At 34.7% G+C, this 19,239-nt stretch overlaps 1 protein-coding gene across 1 annotated transcript in view; it reads left to right on the top strand.

Moving 5' to 3' along the window:
• LOC142350244 (uncharacterized) overlaps window positions 1-11,696 on the top strand; it is a 43,994-nt gene extending 32,298 nt beyond the window's left edge. The window contains exons 4-5 of the mRNA XM_075402018.1: window positions 5,535-5,737; window positions 11,152-11,696. Coding sequence (XP_075258133.1) covers window positions 5,535-5,737; window positions 11,152-11,329 — 381 coding nt within the window. The 3' untranslated portion in view covers window positions 11,330-11,696. The remainder of the gene's footprint in view (window positions 1-5,534; window positions 5,738-11,151) is intronic.
• Window positions 11,697-19,239: the final 7,543 nt, after the last annotated feature.

Raw genomic sequence — 19,239 nt, 5'->3', positions numbered from 1 at the left:
ATAGGATCAAATATGACGTCCTAAAATGAACTCAGAGTTCCTGTGAAAACGTTGCAGAACGTACGACTGTAAACGCCAGTCAACAATCCGGGCGCAGTAAAGATGTTTAGCTTGCAAGTTAACTATGAACTTTTCTTGCAAAAATCGTTTGTGATTTTACATGCTAACATATTAACTTTAAAATTTTTCCAAGTTCAGGATAATGTTTGCAAGAAACTTACAACCCATTCATGTCGTTTACACGTTTTTTTTACATTTAGTGTGTCCAAAATGTTGAGTTTCTAGGTGAAACCGGGTAGTTTTCACAAAATTAAAACATTGCAAAAATCGAATTACAATAACATATACCTCTTGAAAGATTGAGTCTGCAATCAGAACTGGAACAGTAGGGGAAAAATTTTCCGGAATCAAAGCTTTCAATAACGGTAAAACGGTTCAGTAAAAACAGTGATGCATGTATAATTCTATAAAAATATAATTAATAAATTTATTAAGAAAATTTAAAACCAAAGTTTTTTTTAACGAAATCAAGTGAACCAACATAATTGTTCAATTAGTTAACGACAACTCATTGTCAGTCGCAAAATTCAATTTGGTACACACTATCATTTGTTGTGTCTATGAGACATTAAATAAAGTTGTTTTTTTTACTCTAATAGAACCAATAAATTGAATTTTTTGAAGTAAATATCCAAAAACTCTTTCTTTGTTTGTTCACTTCGCGTTTTTTATCAACATCTGTTTTGTAATTGAGTAATTTTAATTTTTCTGTAATTTATAAAAACTCTCAGGAAGGACCATTTCCCATACTCTTACTTATTATTGCAATCATTTGAAAAAATTAATTGAACATTTACTGCGAATGTTTGTTTAACTGTCTGTATTTAAAACTTAACGTTGTTTGTAGAAGCGCTTAAAGATATCTCAATCAAATTCAGATGCACAAAATCTTTTTTTCATTTCAAAAAACATTTTTCTTTCCAAATTTTCCCTTGTCGAGAATGGATGGTTATATTGTAGGAAGCTGGCAGATTATTGCAAGACGACGCATCTTATGCCAGATATTTCTGGCAGGTTCCTACAAGGTAACCATTTTTCTGCCATATTTCTACAATTTGACAATTTTTCTGCCAGATTCCAACAAGATAACCACTTTTCTGTCAGATTACTACCATAAAACCAGTTTTGTGCCTTGGTCTTTCTGTCAGATTTTAAAAAAAGATAACTTATGTCCGATTAAAAGATATCAATTTTTTTGTAAGATTCCTGTTATATAAAAACTTTCTGGGAATATTTTCGAAGCTGATTCTTTGTTGGGAATCATTTTATGTTAGTTCACTGTGAACCAACATAATTCTAATTGAGCCTATAATGTATTCTCGTAATACTTAACTAAAAAAAAATAACTAAAAAAACTGATGTAATAAAAATTACGTTTGTTGTAATTATTTGTATTTCATTGAGGCACAATAAGTAAGTCATGTACGTAGCTTGAAGTTCACAAAGAACAACAAAATTGTAAATGTAACTCAGTATGCGATCCTATCTAGCAACTTTGTATCAGGCAATTTTGATTTTTTTTTCTGTGGGCTCTTTACATGATTGACAAGACAACTGGAAATAATTTTCTGAAAAAAAAATTCAGCAGCTTAGATGTTAATAACCAATTGAAATACAGCTCAACCGGAAAAATCTCTTTCCCGTTTATCACAATCTTGCAAGATAACCATTTTTTGTGCCAGATTAACCATATTCCGGCTGAATCTTTCAAGATTATCATTTTTGAACAGACAAACTTTTATCTGTCAGAATCTGACAGATTGCTACAAGTTTCCCATCCGGTCTCGACATGGGTTTAAGTCAATGTAAGTTTCCATTTTTGTTTTTGCTCTAAAGAATTTCATGTGAAATGACTGGTTGTCAAACGTTAAGAATCTGTTTCTTGAAATGCGGATCAATTTTTTTTCTTCTATTATCTTTGATGCAGTGAAAAACCTCCTTTAACAGAAAATTCAGATTCTTGACAACGCATGGATCATATTTTTTCCTGAATTGATTTTTGCTTTACAAATTAATGATCCTTCAATTTGGCTTCATTAGCCAAAGACGAGCACCATAGAATATTTAATGATCAATCTGGACTTTTAAATATAATAATAATAATAATAATAATAATAATAATAATAATAATAATAATAATAATAATAATAAGAATAATAATAATAATAATAATAATAATAAAAATAATAATAATAAAAATAAGAATAATAATAATAAATTGTTCTCAAGTATGTATAGAATAACAGCATTCTTCTATGAGGTTTACATATACATACTCAAAAGGCCATCAAAAGGCAAAAAAGCCCAGTCGTGTGATGCCTTTGGGAAGCAGTTCAAGTTTGTTAGCAACGAGTGTCGGGGGTAGGGTCTGATATTGGCTTGTTTTAAGGTTTAAAAGAATGAATGACAGCAATTATACGTGAGGAAACAGTGGAGATTTTGTAAAGAATAAAAAAATTAAAAAAAAACTATTAGAATTTTAGACAATTGCCCAAGAAACTATTAAAAAAGTTCTATGATATCATTTCCTTGTATAATACTTTCTTGAAAAGTATGATGTTGTGTATTAATTCCGGATCCGCAACAACTCTTTATAAAATGAATGTATTTTGAGTTGAATTTAAGTATATAATTTAGCAATTTTCTTATTCGTATTTCAATTCTCTTTTGGGTTGATACCAGTAAAATGATTGCTAGGTTTTAGTTTCATAATTGTTGTTCTTTTCTCATCTAAATTGAAAAGCTCTGAAGCCTCAATAAACCTGTTAAAAACTTCATTTTAATGTTCTCGCCTAAGTGTTTTGGTCAAAAGTTTTAAAAGCTAATAAATATGTAGCTCTTTCACCCGGAATTTTCCATATTTTTCCCGATCGTTTGCTGTTGATTGATGACTTTGTTTTATGAAAATATTTTGCGCAACTTGTTTGATTTTAACTTTGATAAATTTCAGGCTTTTCTTGTTTGCGGTTCCGTAATTAAGTGCTCCATATTGTATAACCGGTTGAACAAAAGACCTATATACTAAACTAATTGATTAATACTCAATGTAAACCTTATTTTGTAGAACAATCCCTTAAATTTCGTCATTTTGCTGCGACGCTATTTATGTGTTTTTTGAAATCCAATTTGTTGTCCAACAAAACGCCTAGATACTTTACTTCTTTGCTCTTTTTAAGGGTTGCGTTGTTCAGTCTTAGATCATTCATCGTAGTTTTCACACCTAAGTTTAGATTAATTGTTTTTCCAACATTGAGCTTCATTTTGTTATCGCTTAAGTAGAGGCCAACGTTGTCAATGTCACGTTGAGAAAGACCTTCATTTGCATTTTTGGGGCTGCAGAGCAGTATCGTCGGCATGGAGGGTTATTGTGGAGCAACTGCATTTTTGTCTGATGTCATTGACGTATATGATGAAAAGTAGTGTTCTTAAAATTGAACCTTGAGTCACGCCAAAAAGTAACAGTTCGCGGACCTGTTTTTTTGCAGCAACATATCTAAAGATTTGCTTTCTGTCAGATAAGTAAGATTTCATAATTTCAAGCATTGGTCCTCTCAAACCTATGTTAGCATTTTTTCTTAGAAGGAAGTTATGATCAATAGTGTCAAATGTGTTTTTTCAAATCTAAAAACAACCCTTCTTTGGCTGGTTTTCTAAATTGTCCCTAGCGTTTTCAACAAAATGCGCTAATGCATCAATTGTTCCTCTTTGTCGTCTGAATCCATTTTGATTTTTGACCAGTAGATCACAAACGTCCAGAAAATTATATACTTTGTTGTACAGGTATGTTTCAAAGACTTTTGCAACAGTCGGAAGCAGAGAGGTCGGTCTGAAGTTAGATGGTTCCTGGACATTGCCTTTTTTATGTACTGCTACAATGATAGCTTCTTTCAAGCATGGCGGAAAATTTCTTTCATCGATACATTTGTTGATTATTTTTGTTAGTATTGGCCCAAATACACATTCAAGTTTCTTCAGAAAAACATTGTTCGTTCAATTCAAAACAATCTGTGCTATATTTGGTTTGCATTTTGTTTATTAATTCTCGTACTTCCAGCAAAGTGGCCCTGGTTAGTCTCATTGATTGTACATTGATACTACTGCTTTAAGAAATATTCTTTTTTTAGACTCACAATTTGATGCTAAGATTTTACCAACTGAAGAAAAATAGTCTATGACTTTATCAGCTGTTTCTTCATTGAGCCTATTTTGCGTTGGAACTTTGCCTTTTAATCTGCTAATGTCATCAAAAAAGATTTCGAGTTTTTCTCGCCATCTGCATTTATTAATCGCTGATAACACCTCTCCTTTTTTCTTTTGATCTGTTTTTGCAGCTTGTTACGTAGAGCATTGGATTTGAGCAGATCGTTTTTTGTCTTTTGATCTCGTAAAATTTTGGTATTGTTGGCGTTTCTTGGTAGCTAGATGTTATATTTTGTTGTCAACCCACAATTTTTTATTTTTAGTACCTTTACAAATTTTCGTAGGAACAATTTTTTTCAACACAATTATTCAACAGAAACTGAAAATTTTTCATGGTTTCTTTACAACTTAATTGATCAGGGGTTAGTTCAAACTTTTGTAAAATTTTAATGGCATCTGAACAAAACCCTTTCTTGCTTGGTTTAAAACATTTCATTGTTTTATCTAACACCTATCTTTTGCCCTTCATGTGCTATTGTTTTGTTTACGCGTTTACTGTGCTGTTAGCTTCATGTGTTCTGATTTCATTAGTTGCTTTGGCATGTCAAAGACCATTGTTATTTCAAGCTATCCGAATCTCTTATTTTTTCCTTAGTCTTGCCTCATGATCAGCCTCATGATTAAACAAAATTTCCTGTAGCCTGAGTTAGATAAGAGATATTCCGAAGAAAGCTACAACACCTTATACTAGTGGATTCAATGTCTGTGGAGTCGCAATCAGGCTATAGTTATTGAATATTAAAAGACTGTAATTATAGAACTTCCATTTATGAAAAATGCGCGGTCGTTTTATGAAAAGCGGAGGTCATAGAACTTTCATATTATGACAGAGTTGTAATCATAGATCATTCCTTTTTATAAGGTTGTAATCATCGAACTTTCTGTTATGATAAAGGGAAAGTTGTATTCCTATCAATTTCGTACAACTTGATCGCCTATGACATTAGGAATCCATAAGAGGAAAGTTCTAGGATATCAACCTTTGGTCTGTCCGAGGCTATGTGAGCATGGGTAAAAATGAAGATGATGGTCTCTTTGAATTTCACATAGAATCCGCGAGGGAGAAAAGATTTCAAAAATTTTTTACAGAAGTGCAAGTATAAACTTTTGCAAGCTGTTACAAGATAACCGTGGAATTCGACCTGTAAATTTTTCACCAAACAATGAACACCGTTTTGAATTGCTTAACACTAAACAATAAAAACGTTTATCATAATACTGTAAGTACAAATACTGACGTCGTTAGAGAATGTTAAAAAAAGTTTTTGTTTCAGGTCACGCGATTGATGTTCATGATCATGCTGTCATTCCTTCTTCTTCTCTCTCCCCACAGACTGTGGAATTTAACCCACCTTTTTGCCCAAGACATGGCTTCATTCAAAACAAACCAGCTCATTAGTCAGATTGTCAGTATTGTATACATTTGCAACAGCATCGTCAACCCTATCATATGTTGCTTCGCTTCCGAGATATATAGGTAATTTTTAAACTATGAATTTCAAACTACGCTAGTTTTTAAAAATCTTAAGAATGAGCTTCATATTCTGTGAATTTAGCAAAAATTATTTTCTAATGCTAGTTGGAACATAATCTTCCTACCCATCAAATTAAATCACAGTGCAAATTTGAAAACACATTTTTTTTCTTCTCAGATCATATTTTATATGATCATAGCTGTGCATTGCTACATCAGCGGGTCGACTATTTGGGGTCTTTCCTTGGTGTAAATAATTGAATAAATCTAGAGTGCGGTTAGAATGTAAATGGACCTACAAGGGTGTATCTATAAGTGTTATCTGCCGCTAATGTGATCACCACCCAGGTTGAGGTTCGGACCCAAATTTTCCTCTGATCAGATTTTCCAGACAGAACTTACCTCTGATCAGGCTTTCCAGAGCAATATTATCTCTGATCAGACTATCCAGAGTGAGAAGGTCTCTGATCAGAATTTCCAAGGAGTTCTGATCTGGCTATCTCCAGACCATGTTCCGGACTCAATTTTAGGCCCTTGCTCAGACATAAATCAGACTATTATCAGACTTTTTAGACCCAAGTAACCTCTGATCAGAGACTAGAGTTAAACACGCACAAGACTTTAAGTATCGATATAATATATGCATTTCATAAAAACTGATCTCTCCAGCAGAAAATGCGGTCAATTAAATTCAAAAAATAAAAATGTTCTGTGGAATGAAGGTTTTTCAGGAAATTATGATAAAGACAGCAAGCTAAAGCTTGCCGGCAGCATAGATGATCTCAGATAGCTATTTAAAAAACGTCTGAACCCACAGTTTCTATTCCTATTTTAAAGGTAACGACCACTTGTTAGTGGCTAGACTCTTTTATCTTGATTGTTCTGATCGAAGGCAAGGGACTCCAAATGAGTCTCTGGTCAGAACAGATGTCTTTTTTGGCTTGTGACAGAGTCATCTTCGCCTAATCATTGGAAAAATTGAAAAAAAAAACTGAAATTGACATCTGATCAAACTTTCGTGCACTCGAAGCCGCCTCTGATCAGTCCCAAATGCGCTCGAATCTGCCTATGATCAGACTCAAGGGGGCTCGAAGTGGTTATGGTCAGATCCAATTGCACTGGCATCTGCTTTTGATCAGACTCAAGTGCGCTTAAAGTGCATATGATCAGAACCAAGTGCGCCCGAAGCAGCCTATGATCAGACTCTCCAGGCCAAAATGACCTCTGATCAGACCATGGTCTAGACTTTAGTGCTCTCGAACTGCCTTCCAGACACTCTAATTTCCCTCTGGAAACACACGGGTGTGTGCTCAAGTGGGTCTGATCAGATTAGAATTTGGGTCTGGACCTGAACCTGGGCAGTTCTATTATAGCACGATATAAGAACTACCATTCTGCTAACTAAATTTCTTTGTTCCTAACATTCTTGATTTTAAAAAGCTGGCAGCAACTTTTATTGGATAAAACTTATTCTGATAACCTGAAGATAGTACTGACATTTCGTTTTGCGATTTCAACCAATCATATTCGAAGGAAGGCGCCATAAACATTTTTTTTGCGTAATATTTTTATTTCGATCAAAAGCTGCGAGATTTTAAAGAGCTTTAAATTTAATGGGCGGCAAAAGCATAATAGTGAAATTTCTTTTGAAAAAAACTATAATTTTTCCAAAATAGAGCAGAGGATTAAGTCACGATTAAACATAATCTGCGAACCTAACCAATGCAAAACTATTGAAAGTAGAAAATTTAACTTTCGATCCTCTAAGAAAGTATTTTCTGCTATTTATTTGGTCGTAGCTGTGCCCCTGTTACATGAGCAGGCAGAATAGTACCTGTAATGCAATATCATTCGTTGCCAAATACCTTTTGTTTATGCTTTATTTTTTGTTTAAAAAGACAGAACTTAAAAAATAATTTTAAGAAGAAGAAACTATATCAATTTTTTTGCCAATTTCAGTGCTGTGAATTTGAACTGTTAAAAATTTTTCAGTTCAAGTTTCTGAAAAAATTTGATTCTAGATCACATTCTTTGTATCGATATAAACACAGGTGAAAGTCAATTTAAAATTCATCCTTTTGATTCAAGGAAAAAAAATGAACAGTTTTTTGGTAACTTGCGTTTACTTTTGGTCAAAGTAAACAAACCTCTTCTATGATTGAAATTGAGAATTTGTTACCATTCAATTTTGATGAAGCAGAAAAACGCATACTAACAGATCGAAAATAAACATTTTTAAAGAACTGATTTTTATCAATTTTTAAATTACATATTTCCCCGTTTTTCGTTCATTCTGCGGTCAGAAAATTGTGCATGCTGGTAATTAAAAATATGGTTTGAATCAATGCATTGAAGAGATAATAGTAAGATGAGAAGTTTCGTCGATGTTGTCAAAATATACTTATTATTTAAAACTGACGGAAAAGCAGGATAAAGTTATGCATCACCGAACAAAAACCAATCTAAACCAAACAAAAACTTAATTTTTTTACACTTGATCGATTGGTGTTGGAATCAAACAGACAAGGATGTAAGTAGAAAACAGAGTTGATGAACAGAGGCAGAGATGAAAAAAATTATTTTTAGAGGAGATTTGATTTGTAACAAATTTGAATGATAATTAGCACCTGTTGAAAAAAAAGTGGTTCCGTGTTGAGAATTTCGTTGGATTCAAACATAAGAATTGTCGGTTTTCATCGGTTTACTTCGCCGAATCCAATCAAACGCCCGTACGTTTTTTTCATCGTTTTGATCGGTTTTCGTGGGCATGTAAACGAAAAAATTGTCAGATTTTGCCGTTCTAAAAATCTTTAAAAAATGCCTGTCCCTGTCGAGATTTGAACCCTTGACCCCTAAATTACTATCCACCTTCTCCTTCACTACGCTTACTCTACGTCTTTTGTATTTAAAACAAATTGAGATTGACAAAATAGACAAAAGGACGATAATTGACACTGCTTACATCAGAAACCGACAATACCGACAAAAACTACGCAATTTGAAACTTCTTACATCAAACAACGACAATTACGACGAAAACGACGATAATCGACCTTTACTGCATAAAAGCCGACGAAATAGACAAAATTCGACAAAGAACGACGCTTCTTGTGTCGATTTCGTCGCAATTTATCAACCCGGGTTCCGCTGCATATCACGCTAAAAAGGGCCCAATTTTCTACTTTAGCTAGATTCTGTTGTTTAACTTTTTGTTAAGTCCCCGTGTACATTAATCTGACATAACAGTGCTGACCAAAAATATAAATTTTTTTTGCACCATTTTCGTTGATTGAACTGCGTAATTAGTGTATTAATCTGAAACTCTCAGCGTTTTCAACCATCTCTCATACATTTTAAGAAAACAAAACTGTTATTGCTTTTTGAAATTGATCACTTTGACGTAAAACGGTTCAAAAACTCGTCAAAACAATGAGGCATTACCCTTTCAAATTAAGAAATATATTCATCATTTTTGCAAACAACCGCTGATGTTTGAGAGGGAAATCAGGTGGTCCAAGTTCAGTTTTGGGTGTGTTGGAACGAATACAGAGCTGAAGAAAAAATTCCCCGATATATATATATATATATATATATATATATATATATACATATATATATATATATATATATATATATATATATATATATTTATCGGGGAATTTTTCTTCAGCTCTGTATTCGTTCCTACACACCCAAAACTCAACTTGGATGAGGTGATTTCCCTCTCAAAAAATCAGCGGTTGTTTCCGAAAATGATGAATAGATTTCTTATTTTGAAACGGTAATTCCTCATTGTAATTCCTCATGAGTTTTTGAAACGGTAATTCCTCATGAGTTTTTGAACCGTTTAATGTCAAAGTGATCAATTTCATAAAGCAGTAACAGTTTTGTTTCCTTAAAATATATGACGGATGGTTGAAAACGCTGAGGGTTTCAATTTAATACACTAATTAAGCAGTTAAATCAACAAAAATGATGCAAAAAAACTTATATTGTTGGTCAGCACTGTTATGTCAGATAAATGTACACAGGGACTTAACAAAAATTGAAACAACAGAATTTAGCTAAAGAAGAAAATTGGGCCCTTTTTAGCGTGATATGCAGCGGAACAAGGGTTGAAAAATTGCGACGAAATCAACGCAAGAAGCGTCGTTCTTTGTCGAATTTTGTCTATTCCGTCAGCTTTTTTGCAGGAAAGGTCAATTATCGTCGTTTTCGTCGTCATTGACGGTATTGGATGTAAAAATGTCGAATAGCGTAGTTTTTATCGGTTTTGTCGGTTTTTGATGTAAGCAGTGTCAATAATCGTCCTTTTTGTCGGTTTTGTCAGTCTCAATTTGTTTTAAATACTTCCTAAACTAATGAGTCCGCAGTTTTTGCTTTACAGTTTGAAATTTGAAATTGTATCCAAATGAATTGGCTAGGATGAAGTTATTTCATGACTCTGTAGCACTGTTTGAACAGCAAAAAAACACTTTGTATTGCATGAACTGCTCTTATTCCAAACGCTTCACGAAACTTTTTTCACTTCTTCGTGGCAGTTGATATTTATGTCAAGAAAAGCTCCTAAATATTTCACTGTAATTTTCATGTTCAGTATTCCAGAACCAACAATTATAGAGCATGTGTCGAATAAATTTTTTTCACTTTTTTTCCTTAAAACCAAATTAGCAGGAATGTCTATTCAGAGAATGTCTAAAGTTTTTGTTCGCTGGTTTTATGTCAATTAAGAACTACATTGAGAGCCACTAAAGTATCCTCTGCGTGTAGAACAATGTTGCATTGATTATCGATATGTTTACTCAAATGGGTTGAACAACGGTTGAAAAGTAGACATTCAAAGGTAAAATTTCGGGCACCTGCCCTTCGAGACACCCTGGTAGAGTTTAATCCAGGCTGATACAGTGTTATTCACCTACTAAATTTTCTGCACTCGATGTTGAGCACCAAAATTTTCTAAAGTCATAGTTATACCCCCATTAAGGTATATCTACGTATCTACGGCAATTGGGGGCCCCTGTCTTTCTGACAATTAAGTTGGGGGGCTACAGTGGGAAACACATAAAATATGTTCAAATAGGTTGCATCCATATTTTTCAAAAATCAATTAATTTTGCATTCTAATCAAATCAATAATTAGCAGTTCCTTGTTGCGAAACGGAGTCTTTGAATCACGAAGTCTTCACCATTATAGCTCCCACTTATTATTGCCCCTTCCCCCATTATGGCTTATTAACGGTGATGGAGTATGCATTATACTTTGCTGTGTTTCTTATCAGAGTTATCAATTCCGTTGTGTGAACAAGTTTTCTTTAGGTATAAGTCAAGGTTGTGAAATCTTAACAATTTGCAGGGGCCATAACAGACTGTCATTATACAGTATCGATTTGAATTGATTGAATATATTTTTTATCCAGGCAACAGTTAATGGTGACCTACTTCGGCAGACGAAAGCCAAGTCCGGCTGGTCTTTCACAGGCAAACACGAACACTACGAACCACCACCTACGCAAGCAGTCCTCCAACGTGTTCACGGGTGGATCAGAACATCGAAAGAACTGCGAATCGACAAACTTTGAGGCTTCCCAAGTTTGAGTTTGAAACGTTGAAAATTTCGTTATATTTGTTGAATATGCCAGATTTCGTTTGAGTTCCGTGTCTTTTAAAGTACAGCAGCAATTTTAGTACAACAGCAACAACAGGCTGATATTGGAGAAAAAACCAAGTAACAAAATTTCTGTTGTTTTATTCATTCATGATGCTTCTTTTGTTCACGTATGTTGATGATTTCGAAGTGTTAATGCCTCCACGTTTCATCGATTTTGAACTGGCCGCTTTATTTCAAATCGATCGGATGAAATTATTTTCTCAAAAAGAGACTCAGATTTAAATTGTGCGAACAATCATTTAAAGTGATTTCTCTGTTATTATATGAATTCAATTACCAGTTAGAGTCGATGGCTTACCAGTGAATATTATCAATTAATACATATTGGACTAACTAAATTTTGTCCGAAATTAATTTTCTAAACTGAATCAATCGTTAAAAGCGAAATGCAACAGAAATTTGCATTGATAATATTTACGATCGGATGCAAATTAAAGTCCAATATAGAGTGGGAGCTCTAAAAGTCGTTATTTATTTCCAATAGTACATTTTAATTTTTATTTATTTTAATTTAGAAATATACGAAAATTTTTGTGTGTTACTTCATTGCAATTTTAAACTCGCCAATTTTCATTGCAAGTTAGAATTTAAATTCAAGCAATCTGTAAATTGATTTATCAAATTAAAGGGTCATATGTTAGTTTCCTTTGTGTGATATTTTGTCAATAAAACAATGTTTAACAAAGTCTTCTGAAAGTGAGATCTTTCACATACCCTAGATGAAGTCTTCAATAACCGAGCTTTTGTTCATTCTTGCTTTCTTTATAACAGTGGCCCTTGATGCCATAACTCCAAAATTGAACAATGTTGAGGTGCCAGACAGAATTGGGACCAAGACAAATTTCGGATCAGACCATCCTCGAGCTCACACATCCGCATCGTGCGATCAAATTACATAGTGTGAAATACTTCTGAGAGCACCATCTTCAGGACCATCATCTGGACTTTTTCTGAGCAGGTCACTTTTGTCCCGGGTTTAGAAAAAATCGGAAAAATACGTAAGATAAGCGGTGAAAAGTTAGTTTTTTCACCGCAAATTTTGTACCTAATTTTGAGGTGAAATGCGGTGAATGCGGTGAATATGTGTAGGTCAACATTTCACCTCTCACTACAGTTACCGTCCTTGCACAGATTCGAACCTCTCACTCACTGCAGGGCAGCCACATCTTCTTCCTTATACACAATACAATTTATGTAAAACCAGGGGTGAAAGAAGTTATATACACAGTAAGAAGAGATTTGGTTTATAAAATTGAGTGTGAGAAGTTTTTGTTAAGAAAGAATGTTCTATCTATCTGTAATAGAAGACTTCCTCCCCTGTAAATTGTGTAAAAGCAGTGTGACAATTTCTTCAGATAAGTATGATAATTAAAAAACAATAATATAAAACCGGATGGGAAAAATTTTAAAAGTTTGATGGGCGTCGGTGGGACTTGAACCCACTCGTGCTGACGTTCTGTTTCTTCTAGGTGATAGTTCGCTGCACTAAATTGACTTAGGTAGCTGCAGATTTTTCGTTTCAAAGCTTCGTTCTTACAATGTTCAAGTTGTCGCGAATTTAAAATGAAAATCGATAAACTGATTTGAACGGTTTCGAGCCGAAGCTCCCTCTTCTGATGTTATATTAGCGGACAGCACATAATTTCATGTACGCGCTACAAAAATTAAGCCTTTTTTCTAGTATAATGACGGTCCGCTTGATTCAATTATAGCTGGGGCTTAGATCGGTGGCCTTATTTTCAAATAATCCTGCTTTTTTGTTGAAAAAAAATTGACGAGAAAAAAAAGATCGGTTAAGATTATTAGAGAGAGAAAAAAAACAAAGAAAAGCGTTGTGTGTGACTTGAAAAAGCATTATAATAAAGTGACAAAATTAAGAAGTTGATGAATAAAAGTGCTAAGCTAACCTAAAGCATAAGACCACTGAAACCAAACCACGCGCAGCACAAAAGTGAAATTTTTTGTTCATTCTAATCTGGCAGACGATCTCTTTTAAATCAGTAGAGGGTTGAGGAAAATAGTAAAATAATCATAAGTAAAGTAGAAATGAGAGGCATCGAAGGAAGGCGCAACTTTTGGTCAATAATTACGCATAAAGATTTTGATGTCAGCTCTGATCTGTTCAGCCCCGAATTGATTAGGGGAGCGGCTTTCTGAACAGATGAAAACAATTGAATGGGATGGACGGAGAATGAAAAAGATTGAGTTGTATGTGGCCCCGAATAGACTAGGAGAGCGGCTGGCCGAATACTATTAACACGTCTGATTGTTCTGTTTCCTTTCATATTAAAAATATAGCGGAAAAAAATAATAGGGAAAGTTGGAGGCAACTGAGCCGGACTCGAGCTGCAGTCAGAGAAAAGAAATGTCTGTTCTTTCGTTTGTTCTTACACGATTTTTAGACCTACGCTATTTTTGCTAAAGGCGTGTTTTTTTTTATCAGGGCATGTTAATCATCCAGCCAGCAAGAAGATGATAACAGGAATAGTTGTCTAATCCACGATTTTTAAACCAAAATTAGACCTCCTTCGTTCACGTTTAGGTTACTAAGCTTCCAGAGTTGAAATAACCCGTACTAAATCTTTTGCTATGTTCATTCCACTTGTTGTGTGGAGTGAAAATCATACCAAAGAATTTTATCGATTGTGTCTTCTTAATTGGTATTCCTTTTTATGTTGAGTTCAATAGAAGTTTCTTTCTTTGAGGGGTTTTTAAAGATCAGGTAATAAGATTTATTCGGGTTAATTATGATTTTCAGTGAGTCGCACCAATCAATTAGACTGTTCAGTGATGATTGGAGATGCTTTTGAATTAATTTGGCGCCGCGTGACCTATAGTAGAGGGCAAAATCGTCAGGGCACTGTGAGATCTGGGCTTTTAATTGAGGCGAACAAAAGACGTACCTGAGAAAGAAAGTAGGAAAAATTACGCTTCCTTGATGTACTCCAGCTGTCGGGTTGAAGCTATCACTGACTGTGAAGTTTATTTTCACAAACACGTTCCTTTGCAATAAAAATGGATTTATTCACCTTATGACTCAATTATCGAGCCCAATCGAATTTAATTTGTGAACGAATCCTAGGTGCCATACAACATCGAACGCTTTTTCGACAACTAAGCATACGAAACCAACCACTTGAGACCACTGAAAGGCTTCATTGACGTGCTGAGTGAATTTAATGCGGTTGTCTGTGTTGCAGTGGTGTTTCCTGCACCGAATATGTTGTAGTTTTCGCATTATTCCATAACAATGTTTTTCACCACAGTTTCACATATTTTGGCTATGCAATTGGTAAGACTAATGAGTCGGTAGTTTTCGGACTTCGATCGGTCTTTGTCTTTTTTGATATAATATTTATCTGGGATTCTTTCCAGTTAACTGGAACATACGAGTGGTTTTTGGAGCTAGATATGAGGAGACAGGCAAAGACTTTCACATTCGTAGGTAATTAATTAAGGAGTTTTTAGCAAATTTTGTCTACCCAGGGCATGTTTATCTCAACTCTTTCAATGTTTCATCAAAGTCATTTGTTCTAACCACAATGCCAAGTTGATCAATGTCTTCATTTGTATTTATAATTGCTTTGTTTTCGTTTTCAATGTTGTCACAGAGTTCAGAAATTATTGATGATTCCGTTTCGTGATTTTCATATTTTTTTAGCAGCTGTCTGAACAGTTCACTTTTCTCCTTGTCTTTGTGCGCCACGCAGTCTTTGTAGAATAGTTTTGAGTAATCCACTGATTTTTGTTAGAGATTGTTTTTTTGTTAGTTCTTTTATTGCCTTCCAGAAGCCTTTGCTACCCTTATCATACGCATTTTGCAAGACCTTTGCTCTTTTTCTGTCTTTTGATCGCCTCCTTGATCGGATCTTTTTTTTTCGTCCTGTATTTAACTTATCTCTGTTTTAAATAAGTATAGTGATCGCCAGCCGCAATTTTGAGCTGTCTCTGCCATCTTCTTCTCAGTTTAATCAGGTTTTATGTCTCAGCACTGAAGGGTAACTCTTTCTCGTTGATGCAGGAGTCTTCCAAAGATTTTTGTATTAGTTCAAATAAACTGCTGCTGAAGTGATTTATTTCATATTTTTGGATACTTCGCAGGCCAGAGATTTGATGATATGTACAATTTTTGTGCGTTTTCCCTAAATTTTTTGTAGTCGATTTTTGATTTTATTGAAGTTCATTGTGGTAATTGTAATTTTGTGATCCCTGCCCAGATCTTCGACTACTAAAAAAGGTTAAATTGCTTAAAAGGTGATTTATTGCAAAAGTTCAGATCAGAAATATTTCTGCATCATATGACCAAAAAGGTGTGATAACGGTTGTTCAGCAGTTTAAAAGTGCCCTCGTTTATAATATTTAGGAGTTTTTCTCCATTTTCAGAATCATAGGAGCATTATAGTTCTTGGTGGGAAGCAATGAAGTTGCCACATACGAAGACACTTTTTAATTTTCTTGAAAATGTTTTCGCGGTCGACAGCGGCTTTCCAGGGGAATTGTCAGCAGTTGGTATCCAAAAATCTTCAAAAAAGGGCAACTTAAGGCAAAGTTTTATTGTTTTTAGTTTCGTCCATTGCTATCAGTTTCTTTTTCTGCTAGATTTGTTCGCTTGATAACAATGCTCTTCTTCACTAAGACAGCAGAGTCATGATGACCGTTGCTGCAGTTTTCCGTCGAAACTATGTAGTTGCTGAGAGGTGTTGTTTGTTTCCAGTTCTTATATCTTTCAAATTACATCTATGTCTTCTTCTGCTGAAAATAAAATCAGATCGGTTATTTTGTTGTTTAGTCCGCGACAATTCCGTTGCAAAATTTTGATGCTATCCTTTTTGCGGAAGAATTTGGCTGTTTGGTAAATTGTTTGTATGTATTGAAATAACAGGAGCTATATTCGCGCTTTCAGTGCTGTCATGTATAATTTGGCCATCAATTTCCGCTTTGAAGACACGTGAGGCGCTAATAGAGAGAATATTTCTTATGTCATTTTATGACATAGTGTTGAAAACTGTTCGTATTTTGCTCAAAACATCAGCTACTAGAACAGGAATTTTATCAGTTAATGGCGTTAGCGCAGTGTTTGCTTGATGTTTGAAAATGTTGGCTACCGCTGAGAATTTATTCTCATATCTTTTTCGAGGCCTCCGCTAATTTGTTCTGATATGCTGGACAGCCACTATAAACTGTTGCATGAGCGCTACCACAGTTCTTGGATGAGCTCTCCACAGCATGAGCTCTCCCCAGCACTTGGAGTTTTCAGTTGCCGCAGTGCATTTTTTAACACTATGATCTTGCGAGCAGCGAAGACATCGAAATGTGCTGGTTCTCGGCTTTCTTCACATCGGTATAGCTGCCAGCCTTTTTTGACGCTATGTTTTTGAGTTGCGTGGGCTTAATCTTTTGTTTCCGTAATCACACGTATTAATTTTGGTGGTTGGCCATTTGTTCGACTTTTTGTTCTTGAAAATTTGGTGACATTTATTGCGTTTTTATTTAAAAGTTCTTCATTTACTTCTTCTTACCATGGTTTAATTCAGGCTTAGGAAGTGTGTTCCTGGCATTCATTTTAGCATTTGGAAAAGGTTGAGTTAGATTTAGTGAATGCATTAGACATTCTCTTGAGGCAAGGTCCTCTTGTTGAAAAATGAAATCTTTTTTTTCAATTCTCTCATTTTCATCATCTTGACGCCTTAAAAATTCGACTTAATTGCCCCTGCAAACTGAATTTGTGAAGATCTTACTTTATTGATCGGGGTTGACTCTTTTTTTTCCGAATCGTTTTCTTTTATTCCGCACTTCAGTAAAATCGCGTTTCATCTTGCGTTGATTCTTCCGCTGTCATTCTGGCCTCAGATGAAAGTCTGTCATTTTGGATCATGTTGAGAATCAGCCTCAATGAGGCTCTGAAATTTCAATTGTTCTCTCAAGAGGCTAGATCAGGAAAACTTTTTTCTATTAAAAAATTTTTTAATTAACCTTGTTAGGAAGTCTAAGGGCTGTACAGTAAATAAGAGAGCAACCTAGAAAGCTACGTAAAAAGCTTAAACTATGAAAGAAGTGGAGTTAAAGGAACTTTGAAGAGTAAGATTAAGAGAAAAAAGTAAGAGAAAAATTGAAAAAGGTGATTGAAAAGTAAGAATTTTAAATCTGAGGCAACTTTTAGTGAAAAATCTCGTTTTATGAAAAACTCAATCCCAATGGACAATGGACATGTAGAAAGTGGACTACTTGCTCGTGGCTTCCCTATCACACTTTGATGTACTAATCCAAAAGTGAAATTAATAGCGTTTAATCATCATAGGGCATATTAGGTTATCACAAGGCAGCCACATCTTCTTCCATTGCGCCACTTCTCACTACAACCTTGCATATTTGTTTTAAATTTAAATCAAATTCACACTCCTTTTATGTAAAACATAGGTGTTGAACTTTTGTAAGATATGCGGTGAAATTACAAATTTTGGCGGCGAAATGTGGTGAATGCGGTGACATTATGTACGTTCACCGTTTACTCTAGTTGTGAAATCACATTAATTGACCGCCTAAAATTTTCAAAATTATGTATGGTAATTTATGGGTAAATTTTCCGTGCGTCTTTTAATAAATGTATCTTTACTTGGTTGAACAACAGACAATTCGAAGCGTTTTCTAAGCGGTGAATTTATTTTATTTCACGACTAAGCTAAGCCGTGAATTTGTGCAATTTCACCGCATTCACTGCTGTTCCCACACAATTTTAAGAACTTTCTAAGCGGTGAATTTTTGTTAGTTCACCACTAAGTTAAGCGGTGACTCTATGTAACTTCATCGCATTCACCGCTTATCTTACATAATTTGTAAAATTTTTTCAAAGCGGTGAATTTATGTAATTTCACCGCTAAGTTTAGCGATTAACTTATGTAGTTTCACCGCTACCAGGCGATAAAGTTTTTTTTTCACGGCATTTACCGCCTAATATATAACTAATTCCACCGCATTCAGCGCTTATCTAACATGATTTTGCGTTCAATGGCGGTGAGACCTCGACCCGGGGCCTGAAGCGGTCTGATCAGGGGTATACACCAACAATCAAGCGTCTAATCGCGAGCTATTTCAAGTGCACGAAAGGCCAAAAGCAGACTCTCACGAACTCGCAAAATATATTGTGTCCGTTTACCAATGTCCTTATATAGTTGTATGTTGGTCCACAGAGTGACCCAAGTCTTGGGATATCTCTGGGCAGAGACCCCAAAGACTTGATTGTTCTCTGTCAATAGAGATCAACTCTGGAGTGTTCTCTTATGGGCTAGCAGGCTAGTAGCAGGTCTATGAATTTCGACGGAAAAGAGTAACTACGAAAGCCTGTCAAGGGAAATAGATAATCTCTCCAACTGATAGCTTCTCCTGTCTTCAAGGCTGATTCATTGTTTTCAGGCCTTTTTGAAAACTAAAGACAAACTCAATGGATCTTTGTTTTGACCCTTTCTTGAAAACTTAAGACAAAATTCGATAGCCAATGGCACGAATGTTATTCATTGCCCAGAAAGTTTGGCTCATGCATCCTATCCTAAGCTTAGAAATTTTTTGAATTAAAATGGTTTCAGATTAATTGGTATTCAGTAGTTGAAGTTATTCAGTAGTTGAATTTTTGGGGTTCAGGGTAACAACATATAATTTAAACAATGATTTTTTTTTTACAATTCACTGCAAATAAGTTTGAAAAAGCATGTCTGCGTGGTTCAGTTTAAATAAATTACAAATTAATAAATTTAACTACACATTTCCTCACTGTCAAATTACAAGAGCTTCTGGTTCTTTAAAACATGCAAAGTGCGTTCTAAACATGGTAAATTAGTCGATA

The sequence above is a fragment of the Convolutriloba macropyga genome, chromosome 12 (assembly GCF_964194025.1).
Source record: "Convolutriloba macropyga chromosome 12, txConMacr16.3, whole genome shotgun sequence".
Taxonomy (NCBI): Eukaryota; Metazoa; Xenacoelomorpha; order Acoela; family Convolutidae; genus Convolutriloba; species Convolutriloba macropyga.
The sequence above is the reverse complement of the archived record's forward strand: the minus strand, read 5'-3'. Positions and strand labels throughout refer to the sequence as shown.